Below are 21,863 nucleotides of genomic sequence, written 5' to 3'. Positions count from 1 at the left end.
CTGTGCAAGTGGATTCTCTGGGTTGAAAGGAAAATGACGCTTGTGCAATTGATCCAATGACATCATCTTCTGGCAAGAAAATCGCTCGCAAGTCAACTTCAAGAATTACATTACTCACTGTAATAAATACATCCTCAGTTCTTTCAATGATAAAGCCATGTGTAAATTGGATATTTTTTATTTTAACTCTCCGCCCACACGAGAAGAATTGTCTTAAAAAGCAGTACAAATCTGAACAATATAAGTTTCATGTTGGAAACCTGCTAATAGTAAAATATATGTAATTACTCATGTTAAATTAGATATTTCTTATTCAAAACTAATAAAAAAATGTTCATACAAATTTTATATATACTATTTACCCAGTAAGTTTCATATAGGTATACATATTTTCACTCCTAGCCTTTCTTTCTTCACTTTTTTTCATTGACTACGAACATGGGCCAATGGAATAATCCGTATGTCAGTAGGTTTTGATATATTTTGAACTTTTAGCCTATTTGCCGTTAATATTTCTAGAATATACTGAACGGGCCTTCAAACTTAGGCGTTAGCATATAGTTCAAACCTTTGCGCTCATATATTTGGATATAGATTTGATCACCTACTGCATATGGTTTTGTTTGTTTAGCGATTTTATCGTGATTCCCCCTTAGGGGATTTGATAAATTAGTGGTTGGCTTGAGTATGTGGAAAGGTGTTCTAGCGGGTGTACCGTATAAGGCCTCATGCAGTGTCATTTTTATGGATACATGTTATGAATGATTAAGAGTACTTGGAACCGTTATATCCCAGTTAGGATCCATACCCCCGAGTGTAACTCGTAGGCATTTAACACTTTCCTATTTACTCTCGCTACCAATCCGTTTGACTCTGGGTGATAAATCATGGTATTGATTTTCTTAATGCAAAGGAATTTTTACAACAAGTTGAGGAAATGATTATTGAATTCTCCACCCGAGTAAGAGATTATCATGTGTGGAATTCCATGTTTACAGATGTAGCACTCATAGAATTTCCTAGCGCATTCAATTGATAGCGGTTTTTGTTTTTAGTGCTGTTAATTCTGTATAACGTGTCAAGGCAACTATTAACACTAAGAGGTGTTTATTTCCTCTGTCAGACTCGTAAAACTCGTAAACCCTGTTAATAAATCTGAGTGTATACTCTTTCAAAGGGTTGATTTGGCACGGGATAGGCCCCTAAACTGACAGGTGTCTTAGTGTGTCCCTTGTTTTCATGACAAATGTGACAATTAGTTATGTGCTTTTTTATATCTGTAAGCATTGTAGACCAGTAAAATAGTGATTTGGCTTTCTGTGACATAATAGAGAACCCTGGATGACCGTGTAAGGGATTAGTATGCAACCAGTTTAGGACAATTGGTATAAGCGAGATTGGTACTACTACCTGGTCGTTAGTCATGTGCGTTGTGCTTCGGGTTTTCCTCGTCATGGACCTACACAGAATATTACATTTGATTACATAATTCTGCTGCACATACTTTAAATATTCTTTTGCTTTAGGATTTCCGTTCAAAGCATCTATTATTTTGCTTAACTGCTGATCTTTTCTTTGTTCAGTTTGTACCAGTTCAGTGCTTCAACGCGGGTCTTCAATGTGCACGATCGCTTGGGTTAGTGAATTTCTTGTTCAGATACGGTTTTAACAGTAGGCACAGATGTTTCTATATCTTCTAGTCCAGCTAATGGTTCCTTACAGTATGGCACAGGATTGCGGGATAATGCATTAGCTATGATATTCTCTTTCCCAGGTAGGTATCCTATCTTGGCTCCAAAGTCCTGAATGATCATATGCCACCGAGTTCTTTTGGGACTGTGATTAAAGCCTTTGAAAAACTCGGTAAGGGGCCTATGGTCAGTAAGGACCTTAACAGGATAGCTGTAGATTATGAACTTAAAATGTACTAGTGAGTTAACGATACCTAGCCCTTCCTTGTCTATTACTGCATATTTACTTTCAGAGGGCTTCAGTTTGCATGAATAAAAAGCTATAGGAAAGAACTTTTATCATATTGCTGGAGTAGTACCCCTCCTACCCCTTGGTCTGAGGCGTCTGTTGCAATAAAAAATTCCTTATTAAAATCAGGGAATTTCAAGATAGGTGAACTGCATAATTCCTCTTTCAAGGTATCGAACGCCTGTTGATGCTTTTCAGACCATATAAAATCTACGCCCTTCTTCGTAAGATCTGTTAAAGGAGCTGCTATGATTGAATAGTTGGGTATAAACCTACGATAGTAACCTGAACACCCTAGAAATTGTTGTATCCCCTTTACGTTAGTAGGTACCGGAAAGTTACAGATAGCTGACACCTTATCATGGACTACCTTAAGACCTTGCCTAGACACCATAAAACCTAAATAGATGAGTTCTGTTATAAAAAACTCACACTTTGATATTTTTATTCTCAGATTGTGTTGCCTTAGTCTCTGTAGCACTAACTCCAGTTTATGCAATAGTTCTTCTAAGGTATTAGAAAAGATTACAAGATCATCCATATAGGCATGAAGGGTATTCCCTAACAAGTCTCCAAACACTATATTAATCATTCTGGTGAATGTAATTGGGGCGCAACGTAAACCGACAGGCATATATAAAAATTCATAATGTCCCCTGGCTGTGCTGAAGGTGGTGTTTGGGGTACTCTCACTAGCTAAGGGTATTTGGTGAAAGCCTTTAAGTAAGTCCAAGCTGGTGAAGAATTTGTTCTGACCTAACAAAGATAAGATATCGTCGGTACATAGCACTGGAAAACGATCGGGAATCATTTCCTCGTTTAAGCGACGGAAATCTACTCAGATACGCCAAGTCCAATCTTTTTTAGGCACGACGATTAAGGGAAAATTGTAAGGGCTATTTGATTTCCTAATGACTCCTTCTTCTAAAATTTTTTCGACTGTCATTTATCTAATTTTGAAATTTCATTGGGAGTCTATACGAAGGTACGTTCAGCTGGACACCACTCCCTTGCTCACGTCGCTTCCCAGTCATTTTAGCTGTGGGTGGTTGTAAAGTTGATCAGTCGTAACTTGCATAGGTTGTAAGTTGACAACTAGCTGTACTTAGTATGAACAGAGTGATCATGTCATTTGCATTCTAGTTTTGTTTACAGTGGACCTTTGGAATAGCGAGGGATAGGTACCACAACCCTGAGCGAATCGCTAAAATCTGCAAATACTTAAAACCCCTATAAAAATGATTAGAACTGCCTATTTTGATAGTTCAAACCAAATAACATTTGAAAAATATTTATACTTGAGTATTTTAATAGTTTTATCACAAAGTGCATTTAGTAATAAAAATTATATGAAAATATAGTAATAAGTGAATATTTCTCAAAGAAAAATACTGTGATAGACAAATTGTCCACAAAAAATTTGTATACTGTACATATATGGTACATAGAGAAATCCGAGAATCACTGAGAATGCAAATCTGTGGAGTTTGCTGTACATTCTTAAAGTCATTAGCTGATTACATATTACTAATGTTTTCACTGTCTTTGGTTGCCAAATGAAATGTAATCCAGACAGCTGTTTCTTTTGTAAATTATCAAATTTTTAAAAATTGCAACTATAATTCAAGGGATGCTAGTAAGCGAGTGATAATATTCCCATTTTGCAATGATATACAATGGTACCTCAAGATATGAAAGGCTCAACTTACGAAAAACTCGAGATACGAAAGCAAATACGAAAAATTTTACGGCTCTACATACGAAAATTGCTCAAGATACGAAAGGTTGTTGCTGTAAAGTGCAAGATTCGCCCGGACCACCGATAACAATTTTGAAACTTGCGCGCCGCCAACTGAGTAGACTCGCCACTATCCTCCCGCTCTCCCATTGGTTCCTGATGCTAGTCACCGCCATGAGATCCTTCTCTCCTATTGGTCAGCATCCCTCCCATTATCCCATCATGCATCGTACGTAGCGGCGTTCTTCTTCAGCCATTGCTTCTCACCAGCGTTATCGTACGCACGCGGAATTCGTTCGTTCACATAAACGATTTCATTTGTTAAGGTAAATTCGTGTTAGTGATTTCGTTGTACTACTTTATCGTGTTGTGTGAGAACTTAATTAGTATACTACATAACTTAATTACGTACAGTATAGTCACGGGTCCCAAGAAAGTTGCTGAAGTTCACAGAAAGAAGAGAATGCTTTCTGTGCAGACAAAAATGGAGATGTTGAGTGTGATCGCTAAGGAATACGGCCGAAATCTGTCGATGATAGGCACCATCCTTAAGCTGAGGGAAGCCATCAAAGCAGCTACACCTTCCAAGGGCGTGACTATTTTGTCTAACAAGAGGAGCCCTGTGCATGATGAAATGGAGAGGTTGCTTCTTCTATGGATTGAGGACAAAGAAATCGCTGGCGATACGATAACCGAGATTGCAATATGCCAGAAGGCCAGCGCTATTTTCGGCGATTTGATTGCCCAAGCCGAAGACGACGGAGGAGAGGGGACATCGACGGAAACCCCAGCGTTCAAGGCTTCTCATGGGTGGTTCAAAAATTCCATAAACGGACTGGCATCCATTCGGTGGTGAAGAAATTGCAATTTTTGTAAAATACGTAAAGTATAAAAAAGTAAAGAAAAAAATGTAAAAAAAAAAAATTGTAAAAAAATCAATTTTAAATTTTTTGTAAAGTAAAGTGTTACAGTTTTGTTAATGTGTTTTGTAAAGTTTAGTTTATGGTTTCCTGACATTTTTTTTATGTTAAGTAAAGTTCAGTGTACGTATCTGCCGTTTGTCCTCCACCTCTGTCGCCACTTTCAGAGATAGCCTCACTCAAAAGATAAGCTTCCACATTTTACTACATATGTACGTATGTACGTACAGTATTTTTTGTATACCATGTACACTAGTACACTTTATTTACAGGTACTATGTAGTACATATTAGCAGTACGTATTAAGTTAGGTATTGTATGGTCCAAATTGTTGTGGTATTTCAATGTTTATAAGTCAATTTAACTTTATTATGAAATTTACTGGGGTGTTTTTGGAGGGCTTGGAACAGATTAGCCATTTTACATGTAAAATGCAGCTCAAGATACGAAAAACTCATGATACGAAGGGCGCCTCGGAACGGATTAATTTCATATCTCGAGGTACCACTGTATCTGTAAGTATGATATACCAAGGTCCGTTATTTTGGTGCACTACTGTATTTGTATATACGTACATAATTAAGGTTATTTTAAGTCTATTCTCTTTTTCCCAGAAATTTTTTTTTTTTAAGGTTAGTGTTTCTGAGGTTTGAATGAATTATTTGTATTAATGTTATTTTAAATGGAAAAAATTGATTCAGGTCGCAAACTTTTCGGGTCACGAACTGTGTCCTCAAATGAATTAGTTTGTGAACTGAGGTATAACTGTACCAGCCAGGGTTATGTCTTACCATTACATTCTTTTCTGTGTAGTTACCTTGATGTGCTGTGGTTAGATTTAGTATATCTAGGTCTGCTATTGTCTTCAGAGGCTTTTCTTTTTGTCTAACTTATGGTCTCAAAATATTGTCTTCAGAGGCTTTTCTTTTTGTATAACTTATGGTCTCAAAATAAAACAAGTTTTAATACAAACCTGCTAATCATGATTGTGAGTGCTATACTCCCTCCCGTGCATTCTTCAACATGGGGATAGGCACAGAAAAATTAGTAATATGGTGGGCAGTGTACTGTGGCATGTGCCATGGAACCTCTCCTCTTTTAACTCTTAAGTCATTATGACTTGGATTCATTAATATGGAGTAAGGCATATTATGACAATAAAATGCTCTAGTATTTTGATTGAATTTATAGTAAAAGGATACTATATTGTTCTCAAAAAAATTAATTCTTAATGCTTTACATATAGCAGCTTTACAAATGCAAACATTGATGCAATCACCTTTGTTACCTGTCTGGTAATCCTAGGAGTTTCAAGTGCCCTGGTCTTAAAGAGGTGCCAGACAGTTAATTGCTGCAAATTCATGTTACCTGTAGCACCTTGCTAGAAGTTATGAAAATATTTTAGAGAAACTAAACTATTTTTCTGAGAGAAACTCTAAACTATTTTTATTTTGCTAAATAAAGTCACAGTAAAAATTCCAGTGGCCAAAACCACGTGAATTACAAATCCTAGTCATCAGCTAGGAGCAACTATGCAGTTATGGTACGATGGTTGTATGATTAATTTTGTATTTTGTAAAGTAATCAGTTGTACTTACAAATTGCTACAGGATTTACTTGATGAATGCCAAGAAGCTTTTTGTTGCTTCACTGTGGAGCACCTGGAAGGTGATAAACAAATTATGCAAATGTCTAGGTGCTATTTACCATGGCAAGTGAATGGCATTATTACCCAGTGAATTTTATTTCTTAGGAAAGTTACTGCCATTTTATTTTCTCATTTACTTATTATGGTATGAACTCCTTCACTTATACTAAGTAGGTTGAATTTGTCTATCACCAACATTTATAGGGATAACTTTAAAGATATGCCAATCAAATTATTGTAATGTAATTGTTGTGTAGTTCTTGTTACTTATTGCTATTTTAAAACTGCTAATTGTTTCAGTTAATGTTGTATCGTATATATGAATGCATCTTTATACTCTTGTGCAGAACAAGTGTTGTCGATATTGGCCTGAAGAAGGATCTAGTAAGGAGTATGGACGGATGACACTTAGGAATGTGTCTGAGAATTCTAACAATGATTATATTCTACGAGAATTTTTGGTTCGCAAAGATGACCAGCCTGAAAGAAAAATATTTCATTATCATTTCACTGTAAGTAATTATATTTTGTAGAAGTCTCCATTTGTTAATATCTCTACTTTTGAATGTTATTCTCACATGATTGATGCTTATAGAAATATTGAACCAGTCCTGTAAAGTATTCTATTCTGATTTTTCTGTAAAAGCATTATGATCATGTTTTGAAAAAAAAAATTATATAACCCTTGTTTTATTTGTATTTGTAATATGCATTGAATTTTTTTATGAAATATTAAGGGTAAATTTTTATTTGGTATGCAGGCATGGCCAGATCATGGGGTTCCTTCAGATCCAGGGTGCGTATTAAATTTCCTTCATGATGTTAACAAACGTCAGGAGGACATTGCTAGTGCTGGACCTGTAGTGGTTCATTGTTCTGCAGGTATTGGACGCACTGGAACATTTATTGTGATTGACATGATTCTCGACCAGATTAAAAGACAAGGTAAGCTCAGTAGTTGTGTTCCTTATTCCATTATGAAAGCTTGTGTTATTCTTTACTTAAATCAACAATTAATGTGATGTATGTTGCAGGTCTTGATTGTGAAATCGACATCCAACGAACAATTCAGATGGTAAGGTCACAGCGTTCTGGTATGGTACAGACTGAAGCTCAATATAAATTTGTATACTTGGCAGTACAACACCACATAGAAACAGTACAGCATCGTATTAGTGCTGAAAAGAGTTGCTTGCAACTGGGAAGAGAGTACACAAATATAAAATATAGTAGTGAGGCTGCAGGTGGAATTGAAATGGGTAAATCTTTATCACGTTCAACTATATCTCTTCCAACCACACCATCAACTACTCCACGGGATCCTAAACGACCAACATCCACTGCAACACTGCCAAAAACGCAGTCTGAAAACCATTTGCCAAGGTATGTATTTCACCCAATTTTTCTGTAGTTCTTTAGCCAATTATTACCTTGGAAGTGTTATAGAAGAAATACTCGGTTAAAGTGCATGCAGTTTAGCTGGTTTGTTCTTGGTTACTTGAATGGAAAAATAAAAATGTAAGCCCTAGTTATGTTAGAAAGTTAATTTAAGCAAAGCTTCAGCCTTTTTGATTTACAGCATTCTTAGCCTTTATATTGGATAAAGTTATGTATAGTACTTACAAAATTGTGGTTCCTTTCAACCCATAATTGTTTCTTGCTAGGAATGAATTCACGTAGGCTATAGAAAATAGTATGTTGAATTTAGAGAATGAGCAGTTCATCAGCTCTATAGATTATATGTACTATAATGTTAGTTACATTTTGAATCGTCTCTTTTTTGTTGAAAATATTTTTAATTTTCCACTCACAAGTCATTACCTTAAATAGCCTTTACAGTTTGGGTTAAAATTATGAAAATGCATTTAGCCAAAAATTGATTATGCTACATTATTTGGTGAAAGAAACCTGGTAGGTACATCGAAATCTTACATCATAAAGCTTCCCTGTAATAAATATATCTACGCTCAGTTAGAGATGTGGTACCTGACCATCAATGGTATGTATTTACAAAACAAAATTTGTTCAAGAAATAATTGCATTCACACCATGGCATATTATTGTTGTATGCTGAATATCTACTTGTGTGGAAATAAAATTAAAACTGTCATCCTGTCAGTTTACTTGATTATGTAGGATTGCTGCATTTGTGACGTGAATCACTGCTACTTTCGTATGTTTGATGCAAAAATTATTAGACTGGTCAAAGCAAGGTCTGATCAAGAAGGCTAGTGTTAAATTAAGGCCATAACATTGTTTCATAAGCCCATGACAATTATATGTTGAAATAATTAGCTGAAATAAGGGATTTTGACGTAGGAAAAATCTATTTCTGGGTGATTGGCTCGTGTCGCCCTATGAAAGGATCCTTAATATCATTCCTTCTAGGCAAAATTAATCTAAATCTTACCAGAGAAAAACAAAATTAAGAAAATGTCAGTAAAACTGACTCGCTCACTCTATAAAAGGGATTTTGACGTAAGGAAAAATCTATTTCTGGGCGATTGGCTCGTGTCGCCAGCGAAATCCCGCCCTACCCATCCCATCGCCAAGATTGTCTGCTAACTTCAGGATGGCCACCAGAGGCGCAGCAGTCGGCAGCATGGGATGGAGTAGTAGTAGTAGGTGCGGCCCATTCTGTGGGTCGGCTCCCCTCTTGGGGGGATTTTGTAGTGGGAGAATTCTATTGGCATTTGGCTCGTGGTAGTGGTCTCACTCGCCATAGTGTTCATACCGACACTCTCTGGGAGGGTGAGCGAGTCAGTTATACTGACCTTTTTCTTTATTTATTTATTCTCTGGTATGTGTTAGTACATTTACCCTAGAAATAATAGATTAAAGGATATTTCGCTGGCGACACGAGCCAATCGCCCAGAAATAGATTTTTCCTTACGTCAAAATCCCTTTTCTGGGCTCAGCTCGTGTCGCTGCGCGAAATCGTACCAGAGAAATAGACAAGATTGTAAAGAAAATGTAACAAATATAAAGGGTCTCAAATAAAAGATAAAATAAAAATAAATCAATATAATTGCTAATAAAGATACATATACACAGTGGTACAAATAGAAATATTACTTAATTATACTTATTGTTAATAATATTTCTTAACTTAAGGTAATATACATATATACAGGAGAAATATCATATATGTACAACAATGGTATCTGTGTAAAGCTTATGTATCAAAACCATTTAAAGCAATTAATATACAAGTTGAATAAAACAAACTCAACAACAACAAAATATAAAGGAATGTATATGACTTAATATACAAAACCCGTAACCATTATAAGAAGATGTATCTCCTAGCATAAAAATAAGGAGATGACATCCACGAGATCAGTAATCATCACCAATGTGAGTGTCCCTAGCAAAAAAATAAGGGACACTCACTATATCATCATTAAAGCAGCTAAGACACAAGGTGATCGTAAATGAACAAGGCAGGAATAGACGAACTGTTGGGTGAGGCAGGTAGAAAGGAGGACTGAATCTTCTACTAAGGATCAGTCAGAGTCAGGGGAAACTATGTTACCCGCTGCAACTGCTGAAAATTTCAGGGCTTCCAAGGACTTTAAGTAATGACGTTTGAACACTGTCGGTGATTTCCATCCAGTATACTTTTTCAACTCATCGAAGTTCATATGTTGGAAATAGTTAATTGAGGTGGCTACTGCCCTGACATCATGTGCTTTTGGGAAAGAGTCAGGATTGGCTTGTTTAATGAAGTACAGGATTTGTTGCCTGATGCCTTTAATAGATAAAGTACCACCTTTTTCTCTCCTAAAGAGAGGACCCGATGAGGATGAGGAGGTCCTAGATAGAAAGGCTCGTAACGTTGAAACTGGGCAAAGAGATATATCTTGTGGAAGGGGTATTACCTTCCATGGTTCCCACCTCATCAAAGGATCTTCATTCTTAGCTAAAAAGCTACGTTCTGGGGAAAGTAGCACTTCCCCTGTGGGAAGGAACTGAATATGATCCGGATCTCTGGATAAAGCCGACAGTTCTGAAATTCTAGCTCCTGAGGCCAAGCTTAATAAAAATAGGGTTTTTCTTAACAGCATTATAAATGAGCATGTGTCATTATTGGTTTCTGAAGCCAGTTTTTAGAACATCGTTTAAGAACCATGATACTGACGTAGGCCTTACAGAAGGTCCTAAGTCTAGCACAGGCCTTGGGAATAGACGAGAAGTAGGAATCTGTCAAGTCTATGTTGAACCCAAATTGAAAAATCTTTTTCAAGGCTGACTTGTTTGTCGTAATTGTGCTAGCTGCTAAGCCTTTTTCAAATAAGGATCTGAAAAAGGATATAGCAGAATTGATTGTCATGATCTTAATATCTGATTCTTTCAGGAAGGTTGCTAACTTTTTGACAGCAGCATCATACTGTCTCAAAGTTGAATCTCTCTTATCTGATTCCAAGAAGAGAATATTCTGAGGGTCAATATTCGCATCCCTTTTCGCTGCAAACTTCATGAAATCCATAAAGTTAGGGTTTTGAGAATCCCTGAGGAAGCGAACACAGTCTTCGTTTGTACTGACTGGGAGAGCTTGGGATTGGGGATCCGAAGAGGACGGAGACCCAGTTCCAGGATGAGAGGATACCAATTGCTCTTCGGCCAGTCTGGGGCTACTAGAGCCACTTGACCCCTGAATGTCCTGAGTTTGTTTAGCCCACCTTCATGAGAAGATTCACCGGAGGAAAGACATAAATCTTCTCCAGTTGTTCCAATCTAGAGCCAGGGCGTCCGTGGCATAGGCCAGAGGGTCCAGGTTGGGGGCCACATAACACGGGAGTTTGTGGTTCGCCTGGGATGCGAAGAGATCTACCTGTAGACCTGGAACTCTCTGAAGAATCCATTGGAACGAACTGTTGTCCAGTGACCATTCCGACTCTAGAGGTACTGATCGGGATAGAGCATCTGCTATGACGTTTCTCACTCCAGCTATATGGGTGGAGGAGAGATGCCAACTGAACTTGTCCGCCAGGGAGAATATGGCTACCATGACATGGTTTAGATGACGTGACTTGGAGCCTCCTCTGTTTATACAATGTACTACCACTGCGCTGTCCAGGACTAGCTTTATGTGGGAGTACTTTGGCGGACGTAACCTTTTTAGAGTCAAGAACAGTGCCATTGCCTCCAGTACGTTTATATGGAACTGACGGAACTGAGGTGACCACGTTCCCTGAACCTTTTTGAACTGGGAATATCCTCCCCAACCGCTTAATGAAGCGTCTGTGTGGATAGTGATCCCTGGAGGAGGAAACTGAAGGGGCACTGACACTGATAGGTTCTTGACTTTCGCCCACGGCCGAAGCCGATTCTTTAGAATCAGAGGGACTGAGGACAATTTGTCCCTGGACCTGATATTTGCTCGTGAGCGCCAAATTCTGGTTAGGTCTTTCAGTTTGGCTTTCATTAGGATGTTCGTCACTGATGCAAACTGGAGAGAACCCAGGATCCTTTCCTGAGATCTTCTTGAAGCCAGTTTGTGACTTAGAAATTGCTTGACTGACTTTGCTATTTCCTTCCTTTTGGACGATGGAATCGACAGAGTATGGGAGGATAGATTCCATTGAATGCCTAGCCACTGAAAGTTTGACTCTGGAGTGAGTCTTGATTTGGTCCTGTTTATCTTGAAGCCTAGATATTCCAGGAACTGAATCACTTTCAGTGTTGCTTTGTTGCATTCCTCGACTGTTGAAGCCCAGATCAACCAATCGTCGAGATACGCTACTACCATAATCCCTTGCGATCTGAGTTGTTGAACAACTACTTCCGCCAGCTTCGTAAACACTCTGGGTGCTACGTTGAGCCCGAAAGGAACTACCTTGAAGGAGAATGTCTGGTCGCCTATCTTGAAGCCTAGATAAGGCCGGAAGTGTCTTGCAATAGGGATATGATAGTAAGCGTCTGTAAGATCGATAGAGGTGGTGACGGCCCCACGGGGAAGTAAGGTCCGCACCTGCGAGATCGTGAGCATCTTGAACTTGTCGCAGCGAATGGCTAAGTTTAAGCGGGACAAGTCTAAGATTACTCTTCTTTTTTGTGAGCCTTTCTTTGGCACGCTGAACAAGCGCCCTTGAAACTTTAATCTTTTGACTCTCGCTATAGCTCCTTTTTGAAGGAGATCCTCCGCATACTCCGTCAGTTCTTTGGAAGGAAGTTGACGGAAAGGCCTGGATGGAGGTGGGTTCGATAACCAGCTCCAACCCAGGCCTTTTGACACAATACTCTGAGCCCACTTGCTGAAGTTCCACCGGTGGCGAAAGTGAAACAGCCTCCCTCCTACCTGAAGTTCTTCATTGGTTCTGGTAACCTCCTCGGCCTCCTCTGAAGTGTTTTCCTCTATTAAAGGGACCTCCCGATCCTCTCCCACGAAAGGAACGTTTACCTCTGCCTCCCTTACCCGAGCGGTCATACTTCTGTGAAGATTGACTCTCGAAGGTTTGATTGTAAGCTGGAGAGATGGCATAAGAGGTGGAGGGCTGAGGCTGAGGGGAGATCACATAAATTGGCTGTGATTGAGCCTTTGAAGTGGAGGGCTGGGCTGCTTGCACTAAGGGAACCGCCGGAACTTGCTGAGAAAAGCGTGGTTGCTTTTTCTGGTAGGGCTGGAAACGCCTGGGTTTCCTTTGCCCTTTACCTCTAGCTGCAGGGTCTTGCCTCCTCCTAGCCGTAAGGCCCCAACGGTCCTTAAGGCTCTGGTTCAGCCTCGTAGCCTCTGACTGGACTTCCTTCACCATCGCTTCTGGGAAGAGATCTGCTCCCCAGATGCTTGAAGAGAGTAACCTATTCGGCTCATGCCGAATGGTTGCCTCTTGTAGGACATGCTTCCTACAATTCGTTCTAGCAGTGGCAAACTCAAACATATCTGACTGTACCGTTTGAGTCAGGGATTTGGTCATGAGTTTGAAAAGCGGCTCTGAACCATAGGCTATGGTGGCCACCTCGGTCATAGCCATAGAATTAATTGATCTGGCTAAACGAGATTTAGCGTCAAACTCAGCCTGAATCAGGCTATCTGGAAGCCTGGGTAGCTTTTCACCAAACTGCTCCATAGCACAGTCCGGTTTGAGTTTGCCAGCTGAGAAGGTGTTCGGTAAGTCTTCCCATAATTCTCCGGCTGAAGGAAGTAACGGAGATGTAGGATCTGCTTCCTTCAGTTGAGGCATGGGGTCCCCCTTCTGGGCCGCTGGGATGGTAGAGGTCGCGATCTTAGTCAGGAAAGGGAGCGGGGTACTCTCATCCATCGTGAAGATTGTAAAGGGACTCTTGAAGGGTTGGATTTTCGTATTAGAACAATCCATGTCCTCCAAACACCTGAGCCATTCTCTCTGAGCCTGGTCACGTGAATAGAGGACCGTCTCCTTTGGTACCCTATCATCTCGAATCATGGCTGAGGCGGTGAGCCTTGCGTAGCCGATGAACGGAGGCTGAAGGTCTTCCGGGTAGAACTCGAAGTCCTCTATCCTTCGAGTTCCAAATTCGGGTATAGAAATGAGACCGTCCTGGAAGGGGGCGTATGACGCTACTCTCCACGGGTTGTTCATCGAGAACGGAGGTAGCGAGTCATACGGGGGAAGCTGAGCTCCACCTGCATTGGAAGGTGGAGGAGAGGCTAGAGGAGCTTGGCTCAGTCCGGCTATAATGGAGTCTTGAGAAGTAATCCTATCCGACAACCGAGAGATCATTTGTTCCATGCTACTCTTTAGAGACCCAACCAGGTCGCCCACCTGTTGTAACAGGCCAGCATTGGAGTCCAAAGCCGGAGCTGCTGCGGAGGTGGAGGGGTAGCTTTGAATTGGCACCAAAGGTAGCGGAACTGAAGACTCAGCCGGAGTGTGAGATCTCTCTCTGGAGGATTTACTCCTCGAGGACTTAGAGCCGGACCCAGAAGCTTTAGATCTGTCTGCTCCGGGATTCCTAGCCGGAGACTTACGAGAGGAGGATGAGGTCGAAGTCGTCTTCTTAGATGACGACGACGCCTTTGTCAAGGATTTTACTGCTTGACCCTTGACCTTGGGTCTAACCGAAGCGTCAGGAGGAGTATACAATTCATCACCCGTAAAGCCTTGGAAGGATGGAGAGGTTGCAGGAGTAGAAGAAACAGTTACGCCCAAGGGTATCCCTTGGGTGTCCACCTTACCTACCTCGACCAACAGGTCGTCTACACCTACCATAGGTTCTACATTAATATCCAACGTCGCGACTTCCGAGGAGATATCCTGGCCTTGGTCAGTCAATGAGGCAGCCAGCTGTTGCTGGATGAAGGCGATAGTCGGGGCAGCCTCTGCTGGGTCGACGTATCCTGTCGCCTTGCCTCCGGGGAAGATTAGTACCGCCAACCTTTTCTCCAGGATGTAGGGCATACCCTTGGCGGCGTTCTTCCCGAAACCGCCGACCCAGGCCCGCAGGGTTGCCAGTGCGGTATCCCTCACTGCCGGCGCCTGGAAGAGAGGGTATCAATTAGATTTAAGAATAACTTAAAACTAAAGATAACTTAAAGTATAACTTAAACTTATAGGGCTATAAGGCCCTTTGAATTTCCTTAAGTTAGAGTAATTGATACAAACTTAAGAACTAAAACAGATGCGAACCAGCTACCGGAGATGGAATACTTACCCCGTCTAAAAGCTGGCTCACCAGATCGTAACATATGGTACACGTCTCATGGTACCAGACCTGGATGTCCCCGTGCGGAGTCGCGCATGGAGCATGGGACCGGCAAACTTCGTGTCCACACGGGTCCTGAAGTGTGGCGGCGCATCCCGGATGCTCACAGTTGGTGGTCTGTAAGTGGAAAGACACATGAGTATCTTAAAGAATATCACTTACAGGCTAAAGGACAGAAGAACTCCATTGCATGCCGGAGCTCGGAAAAAATTCGGGCATAGCCCCTCCCTTACTAGCCTGAATAGGCTATAACCCCGGAGGTATCCGGTGAAAAGAAGGGAGGGGGGAATGGTTTAAGGTACTTAAAATAAACTTAACATCTTAAACCTAAAAGCTCGAACGTACCGGACTAAGTCCAGTGCGAGGCGGAGTGATAACTCAGTGAAACGGAGCGGTTAGACGAGACCGACTGTATGTTCCGGTCCACCCCGTGGGGTAGACTAAGCACGTTTCCGCTAGATGCCAGGCCTCCGGTGGTAAAGGAGCCCTAGTAAGGTGGGAAAGAGCGGGGGCATACAGACTCGGGCTAGTAACGGAGCGACGAAGTAGTAATGGAGAGGGGGAAAGGCCAGTCCCCCCTCACCTTACCATCCGACCGAACCGAGAGCCGGAGAGGTCGAGTCCAGTCTGGGTCTGTCCCGTCCCTCTACCCCCTCCGCCTGGGGGGAGAGAGGGAGGCAGGCTCGGGTATGCGGAGCGAGCATGGGCAGGCCTAACCACCCCCCCCCCCCCCCCCCCCGACTCTATGGAAGAGCGGGAGGAGGGAAAGGTGACTGGACAGGCGTCTGGCTGCCTCGTGATCACATAGTGACCACGGGGCGATAAGAACAACAACTAAGCCTAAACAAAACCAACTGATCAGCGAGATGCTATCGGGAAGCAACCGAGCTGACCAGCGGTAACATAAAGGCCCAACAGGCCGTGACCTAGGCTAAGCGAGCCAGACGCCTAACTAACCTAATAAAATCACATAGATAACAATATGAAAATTAAAATAAAAGAAAGAAAACAAATAGTAGGAGAAAAAATCCAGGAGTGTACGACTAACCCGAAGGAAAGTCTACCACTCAAAGCTAGCCGATGCCGATAAGAAGAGCCGTGGCTAGGGTCTGGATGGAAGAGCCTACATAAGGTAAAAGACATGCATGCATGACAAAACCGTGTAGACCTTATACTAAACAAAGCGGATAATAAAATAGAGCGTACAAAGACAGGGGATGTTCTGGGTATGGGAGACCCAGAACGAACCCATCACGAGGCAGAACCATGCTGCCATGCTTCCGACCTAGAGATCGTATTTATACCTAAAAAACGGCAAATACGTGCTCAGGGCCGGAAAAAACCAAATAGCAATAAACACTGAGTACTTAACTTAGCTGCTGCGATGGCTGCACGCTCCATTGTAATAAAATCCAAACGAAAGGGCACAAAAAACACAGAGAAGAAAAAGGCACGTGTGAATCGTGTGCGCTAACTGAAAAGGATGACCACCAGAGGCGCAGCAGTCGGCAGCATGGGATGGAGTAGTAATAGTAGGTGCTGCCCATTCTGTGGGTCGGCTCCCCTTTTGGGGGGATTTTGTAGTGGGAGAATTCTATTGGCATTTGGCTCGTGGTAGTGGTCTCACTCGCCATAGTGTTCATACCGACACTCTCTGGGAGGGTGAGCGAGTCAGTTATACTGACCTTTTTCTTTATTTATTTATTCTCTGGTATGTGTTAGTACATTTACCCTAGAAATAATAGATTAAAGGATATTTCGCGCAGCGACACGAGCTGAGCCCAGAAAAGAAGTGTCGGTATGAGAATAGGGGCGAGTGGGAACACTACCACGAGTCATTCACCATTTAGACCTATCAATCCAAAATCGCCACTAGCGAGAGCTGATACTAACGGGTGATGCGGCCGTTACTACTACTACTAAGGACGCCACGGACAGCAGCGCCCCTAGCGGTCATCCTTAATCTATGAACATCTTGCCCTGCAGGGGGGGAAAAGCAAGACAGGGTGGGTTTCATAGAGCGACACGAGCCAATCACCCAGAAATAGATTTTTCCTACGTCAAAATCCCTTTTCTGGGCTCAGCTCGTGTCGGCCTATGAAAGAGTACCAGAGAAACAGGCAAGATGGGAAAAGGGACAAATGAAAAACTGAAGTAAAAATAGATATATAATATAAGTGAATCAGGTATACAGAATACAAATTAAGTACTTAAAGCTAACTTATGCTAAACAATGGCATAAAAAAGAGAGCCAACAACAAAAGTACTTAAAACTAACTTATAATAAACATAGTAGTATACAATAATGTAATGTAAGTTAACAAAACAGGTTCACTTAAGCAAAGTATTTACATAATATACAAACACATTGCGTCCTACCCTAGCATAAAAATAAGGGTAGGGACACTGAAGTACCTTAAAAGTACAAAGTGTGGATGTCCCTAGCAAAAAAAAAAAAAAAAAAAAAAAAAAAAAAACAAAAAAAAAAAAAAAAAAAAAAAAAAGGGACAAACCACTAATATGACCTCAGCGGCTAAGGCTAGAGTGTCTGAGTAGCATGGCGATAGGGTGAGGCATGTTAGACGAGGTAGGTAGGAAGGAGATCTGGATCTATACTATGACTACTATACAGTATCAGGAGAAACAATGTTTCCCGCTGCTACTGCAGAAAATTTTAAAGATTCCAAGGACTTTAGATAGTGACGTTTAAAGACTGTCGGAGATTTCCATCCAGTATACTTTTTAAGATCCTCGAAGTTCATATGTTGAAAGTAGTTAATTGAGGTGGCTACTCCCCTGATGTCATGTGCTTTTGGGAATGAATCAGGGTTGGCTTGTTTAATGAAGTAAAGGATCTGTTGTCTAATACCTTTTACTGATAAAGTACCACCTTTTTCTCTCATGAAGAGAGAACCTGAGGATCTTGAGGATGTGCGAGATAGAAAGGCTCTTAAAGTTGATACTGGGCAGAGAGAAGGGTCTTGCGGAAGTGGGATGACTTTCCAAGGAGCCCACCTTGCAAGAGGATCCTAATTTTTAGCTAAAAAGCTACGATCCGGAGCAAGCAGGACTTCTCCTGAGGGGAGGAATTCTACATGACCCGCATCCCTGGATAGAGCCGACAGTTCTGAAATTCTAGCTCCTGAGGCTAGGCTTAATAAGAATAACGTCTTTCTGAGGAGCATTATGAATGTGCACGACGAGTTGTCAGTATCTGATGCTAGTTTGAGGACGTCATTTAAGAACCATGAGACTGCCGTAGGCCTTTGAGAAGGTCTAAGTCTAGCACAGGCTTTAGGGATAGACGTAAAGTAAGATTCAGTCAGATCTATCTGGAAACCCAACTGAAAGATCTTCTTCAAAGCCGATTTATGCGTAGTAATAGTGCTAGCTGCTAAACCTTTTTCAAACAAGGATCTGAAAAAGGATATAGCTAAGTTAACTGTCATGGTTGTAGTGTTTGATTCTTTCAGGAAGGATGCTAATTTTTTAACAGCAGAGTCATATTGTCTAATAGTTGACTCTCTCTTATCTGACTCTAGGAAGAGGATGTTTTGTGGATCAATGTTAGCATCTTTGTTAGCCGCAAACTTCATGAAGTCCATAAAGTTAGGGTCTGAAGAATTCCTGAGGAAGCGAACACAGTCCTCATTTGTACTGCCTGTGACAGCCTGGGATTGGGAATCCGTTGAGGTCGGAGACCCAATTCCAGAAGCAGCGGATACCAATTGCTTTTGGGCCAGTCTGGTGCAACCAGCGCTACCAGTCCCTTGAAAGTCCTCAGCTTGCTCAAGACTTTCAATAGAAGATTCACTGGAGGAAAAACATAAATTTTTCTCCACTGACTCCAATCTAGCGACAGGGCGTCCGTGGCATAAGCCAGAGGGTCCAGGTTGGGGGCCACATAGCAAGGAAGCTTGTGGTTTGCTTGTGAAGCGAAGAGATCTACTTGGAGACCTGGGGACCCCCCTCTCCCCCGGCATATCCACTGGAATGACCTGTCGTCTAGGACCATTCTGATTCCAGAGGGACCGACCGGGACAAAGCGTCTGCTATCACATTTCTTACCCCCGCCAGGTGAGTGGCGGACAGATGCCATTTGTGTTTGTCTGCTAGGGCAAAGATGGCTATCATGACATGGTTCACATGTTTGGATTTGGACCCTCCTCTGTTGATGCAATGAACCACCACTGCACTGTCCAAAACTAGTCTTAGATGAGACTTTTTCGGGGGAAGAAGTCTCTTCAGGGTAAGAAATACTGCCATTGCTTCCAAAACGTTTATGTGGAGCTGGCGGAACTGAGCTGACCAAGTCCCCTGAACTTGTTTGAATTGAGAATATCCCCCCCAACCGGACAGGGAGGCATCCGTGTGAATGGTTAATACCGGAAGGGGATATTGGAGGGGTACCAGTTTGGCCAGGTTCTTCACTTTTGTCCATGGACGGAGTTGATTGCGAAGGATCTGTGGAATTACTGACAACTTGTCTCGAGATTTGGCGTTTGCTCTCGATCGCCAAACTCGGTTTATATTCTTCAGCCTTGCTTTTAGGAGGATGTCTGTCAAGGAGGCAAACTGAAGAGAACCTAGGATTCTTTCTTGGCTTCTCCTTGATGTTTGTTTGCATTTGAGAAATTGTTTCACAGCTTTGGCTATTTCTTTGCGTTTGACCACTGGAATTGACAGATTGTGGGAAGACAAATCCCATTGGATTCCTAGCCACTGAAAACGAGACTCTGGATTTCGTTTTGTTTATCTGGAACCCCAGATGTTCCAGAAATTGAACTACCTTTTCCGTGGCTTTGAGACATTCCTCGACTGTTGGTGCCCAGATCAACCAATCGTCGAGGTATGCTGCTACCATTATCCCTGAGTTCTCAATTGTTGAACTACCACTTCTGCTATTTTTGTGAATACCCTGGGGCTACATTCAGACCGAAGGGCATCACTTTGAATGAGAATTTCTGATTTCCTAGTCTGAACCCTAGGAATGGGCGGAAGTGCCTGGCTATAGGGATATGATAGTATGCGTCTGTAAGATCGATGGAGCATGTGACGGCTCCACGAGGAAGTAAGGTCCTTACTTGCGAAATGGTAAGCATTTTGAACTTGTCGCAACGGATGAAAGAGTTTAGCCTTGACAAGTCTAAGATTACCCTTCTTTTTGTTGAGCCTTTCTTTGGCACGCTGAATAAGCGACCTTGAAATTTTAAATGCTTGACTCTCGCAATAGCTCCTTTCTGAAGGAGTTCTCTCGCATAATCTGTCAATTCCTTTGACGGTTCCTGATAAAATGATCTGATTGGAGGGGGATCTTTGATCCAACTCCAACCCAATCCCTTGGACACTATGCTCTGTGCCCAATTGCTGAACCCCCACCTGTGACGAAGAGGAACAACCTCCCTCCTACCTGGGGAGCCTCATTGTTGTTGGGCGGGTTGACCTCCACGCCCTCCTCTGAACTGCCTACCTCTTGTCGCTCTACTTGAGCCACGCTGGCGAAAGTGGCCTCGCGCTCTGCTACCTCTCGCCTGCCCCGAAAAGGGAGGATAAGCCTGACTTTCATAAACAGGGTTGAAGGCCGGCGAGAGTGCGTAAGAGGTCGAGGGTTGCGGGGGTACTGAGGAGACACAAGGAGGATGGGTTGGGTCTGTTTTGAAGTTGCAGGCTGTCCCTGTTGGGTAACTGGGACGGCCTGAACGAATTGCTGCTGCTGCTGACGTTTCTGGTAAGGCTGGAATCTTCTACCAGCCTTCTTTGGTTTCTTACCAGCAGCGGGGGCGGATTCTTGTTTCCTCTTAGAGGGAGATACCCCATCTAGCTCTGAGGCTCTGGTTGAGCCTAGCAGCCTCATGGTGTACCTCATTCACCGCGGACTCTGGGAAGAGGTCCGCCCCCCACATGCTGGAAGCCAGGAGCCTATTAGGTTCGTGCCTAATAGTGCATTCCTGCAGAACGTGCTTTCGACAGTTCCTCCTAGCTAGGAAGAAGTCGAAAGCATCTGTCTGAACCGTTTGAAGCTGAGATTTGGCCAGAATCTTAAATAAAGGTTCTGTGCCATACGATAAAGCAGCCATCTCAGTAATGATCAAAGAATTGAGGGATCTCCCAAACCTAGTTCGAGCGTCGAACTCTGCCTGAATCAAGGTATCAGGCAGCCTCGGAAGCTTTTCACCAAACTGGTCCATTGCACAGTCCGGTTTTTGAGCTTACCAAGCGTGAAAGGGGTGGACGGCAAGTTCTCCCACAATTCCCCGAAAGCTGGGAAGAGCGGAGAAGTAGACTCCGCTTCCCTCATATTTTTGTGGCATGGGCTCATCCTTGAGGACTGCCCTGAAGAGTCGCTTCCACTATTTTGGTAGCGAACGGAAGAGAAGCCTCCTCCTCCGTCGCAAAAATAGTAAAAGGACTCTTGAAAGCCTGGAGCTTGGTGTTGGTACACTCCCAGTCCTCAAGGCAGTGAACCCATTCCCGCTGAGCGTGCTCTCTACTATAAAGCACATGCTCTCTGGTGATCCTTTGGGGTTCTTCCCTAAGGGTGGGGGGAGCGCCGCTGTGGTCAGCCTAGCATACCCAATGAAAGGCTGCGTCAATCCCGGAGGATAAAACTCGAAGTCCTCAATCCTTCGAGTTCCACACTCCGGGACAGAGATCATACCGTCCTTGAATGGAGCGTAAGCGGCTACTCTCCATGGGTTATCCATGGAGAAGGCTGGTAGCGACTCATAAGGAGGGTAGCTGGGGAATACCAGCACTTGCTACTGGGGAGACTGGGTAAGGAACCTGAGCAAGCCCAGCTACTCGGTCCTCATTCTCTCTAACTCTGTTAGAGAGATCTTGGATGGACTGGCCCGATGATTCAAAGTGTTCGACAGTTTGCGCGAACATCTGT

The 21,863-nt window shown here is 42.5% G+C and overlaps 1 protein-coding gene across 9 annotated transcripts in view; it reads left to right on the top strand.

The window, feature by feature from the left end:
• Positions 1-21,863, top strand: part of LOC135217307 (tyrosine-protein phosphatase non-receptor type 11-like) — a 233,173-nt gene that overhangs the window by 181,221 nt on the left and 30,089 nt on the right. For all 9 annotated transcript variants that reach the window (XM_064253083.1, XM_064253084.1, XM_064253079.1 and 6 more), the window contains 3 exons: positions 6,634-6,798; positions 7,048-7,231; positions 7,321-7,669. In XM_064253083.1, the coding sequence (XP_064109153.1) occupies positions 6,634-6,798; positions 7,048-7,231; positions 7,321-7,669 (698 nt within the window). The remainder of the gene's footprint in view (positions 1-6,633; positions 6,799-7,047; positions 7,232-7,320; positions 7,670-21,863) is intronic.

Source organism: Macrobrachium nipponense, chromosome 7, assembly GCF_015104395.2.
Source record: "Macrobrachium nipponense isolate FS-2020 chromosome 7, ASM1510439v2, whole genome shotgun sequence".
In the NCBI taxonomy this organism is placed as follows: Eukaryota; Metazoa; Arthropoda; class Malacostraca; order Decapoda; family Palaemonidae; genus Macrobrachium; species Macrobrachium nipponense.
This window is presented reverse-complemented; position numbering and strand designations above follow the sequence as displayed.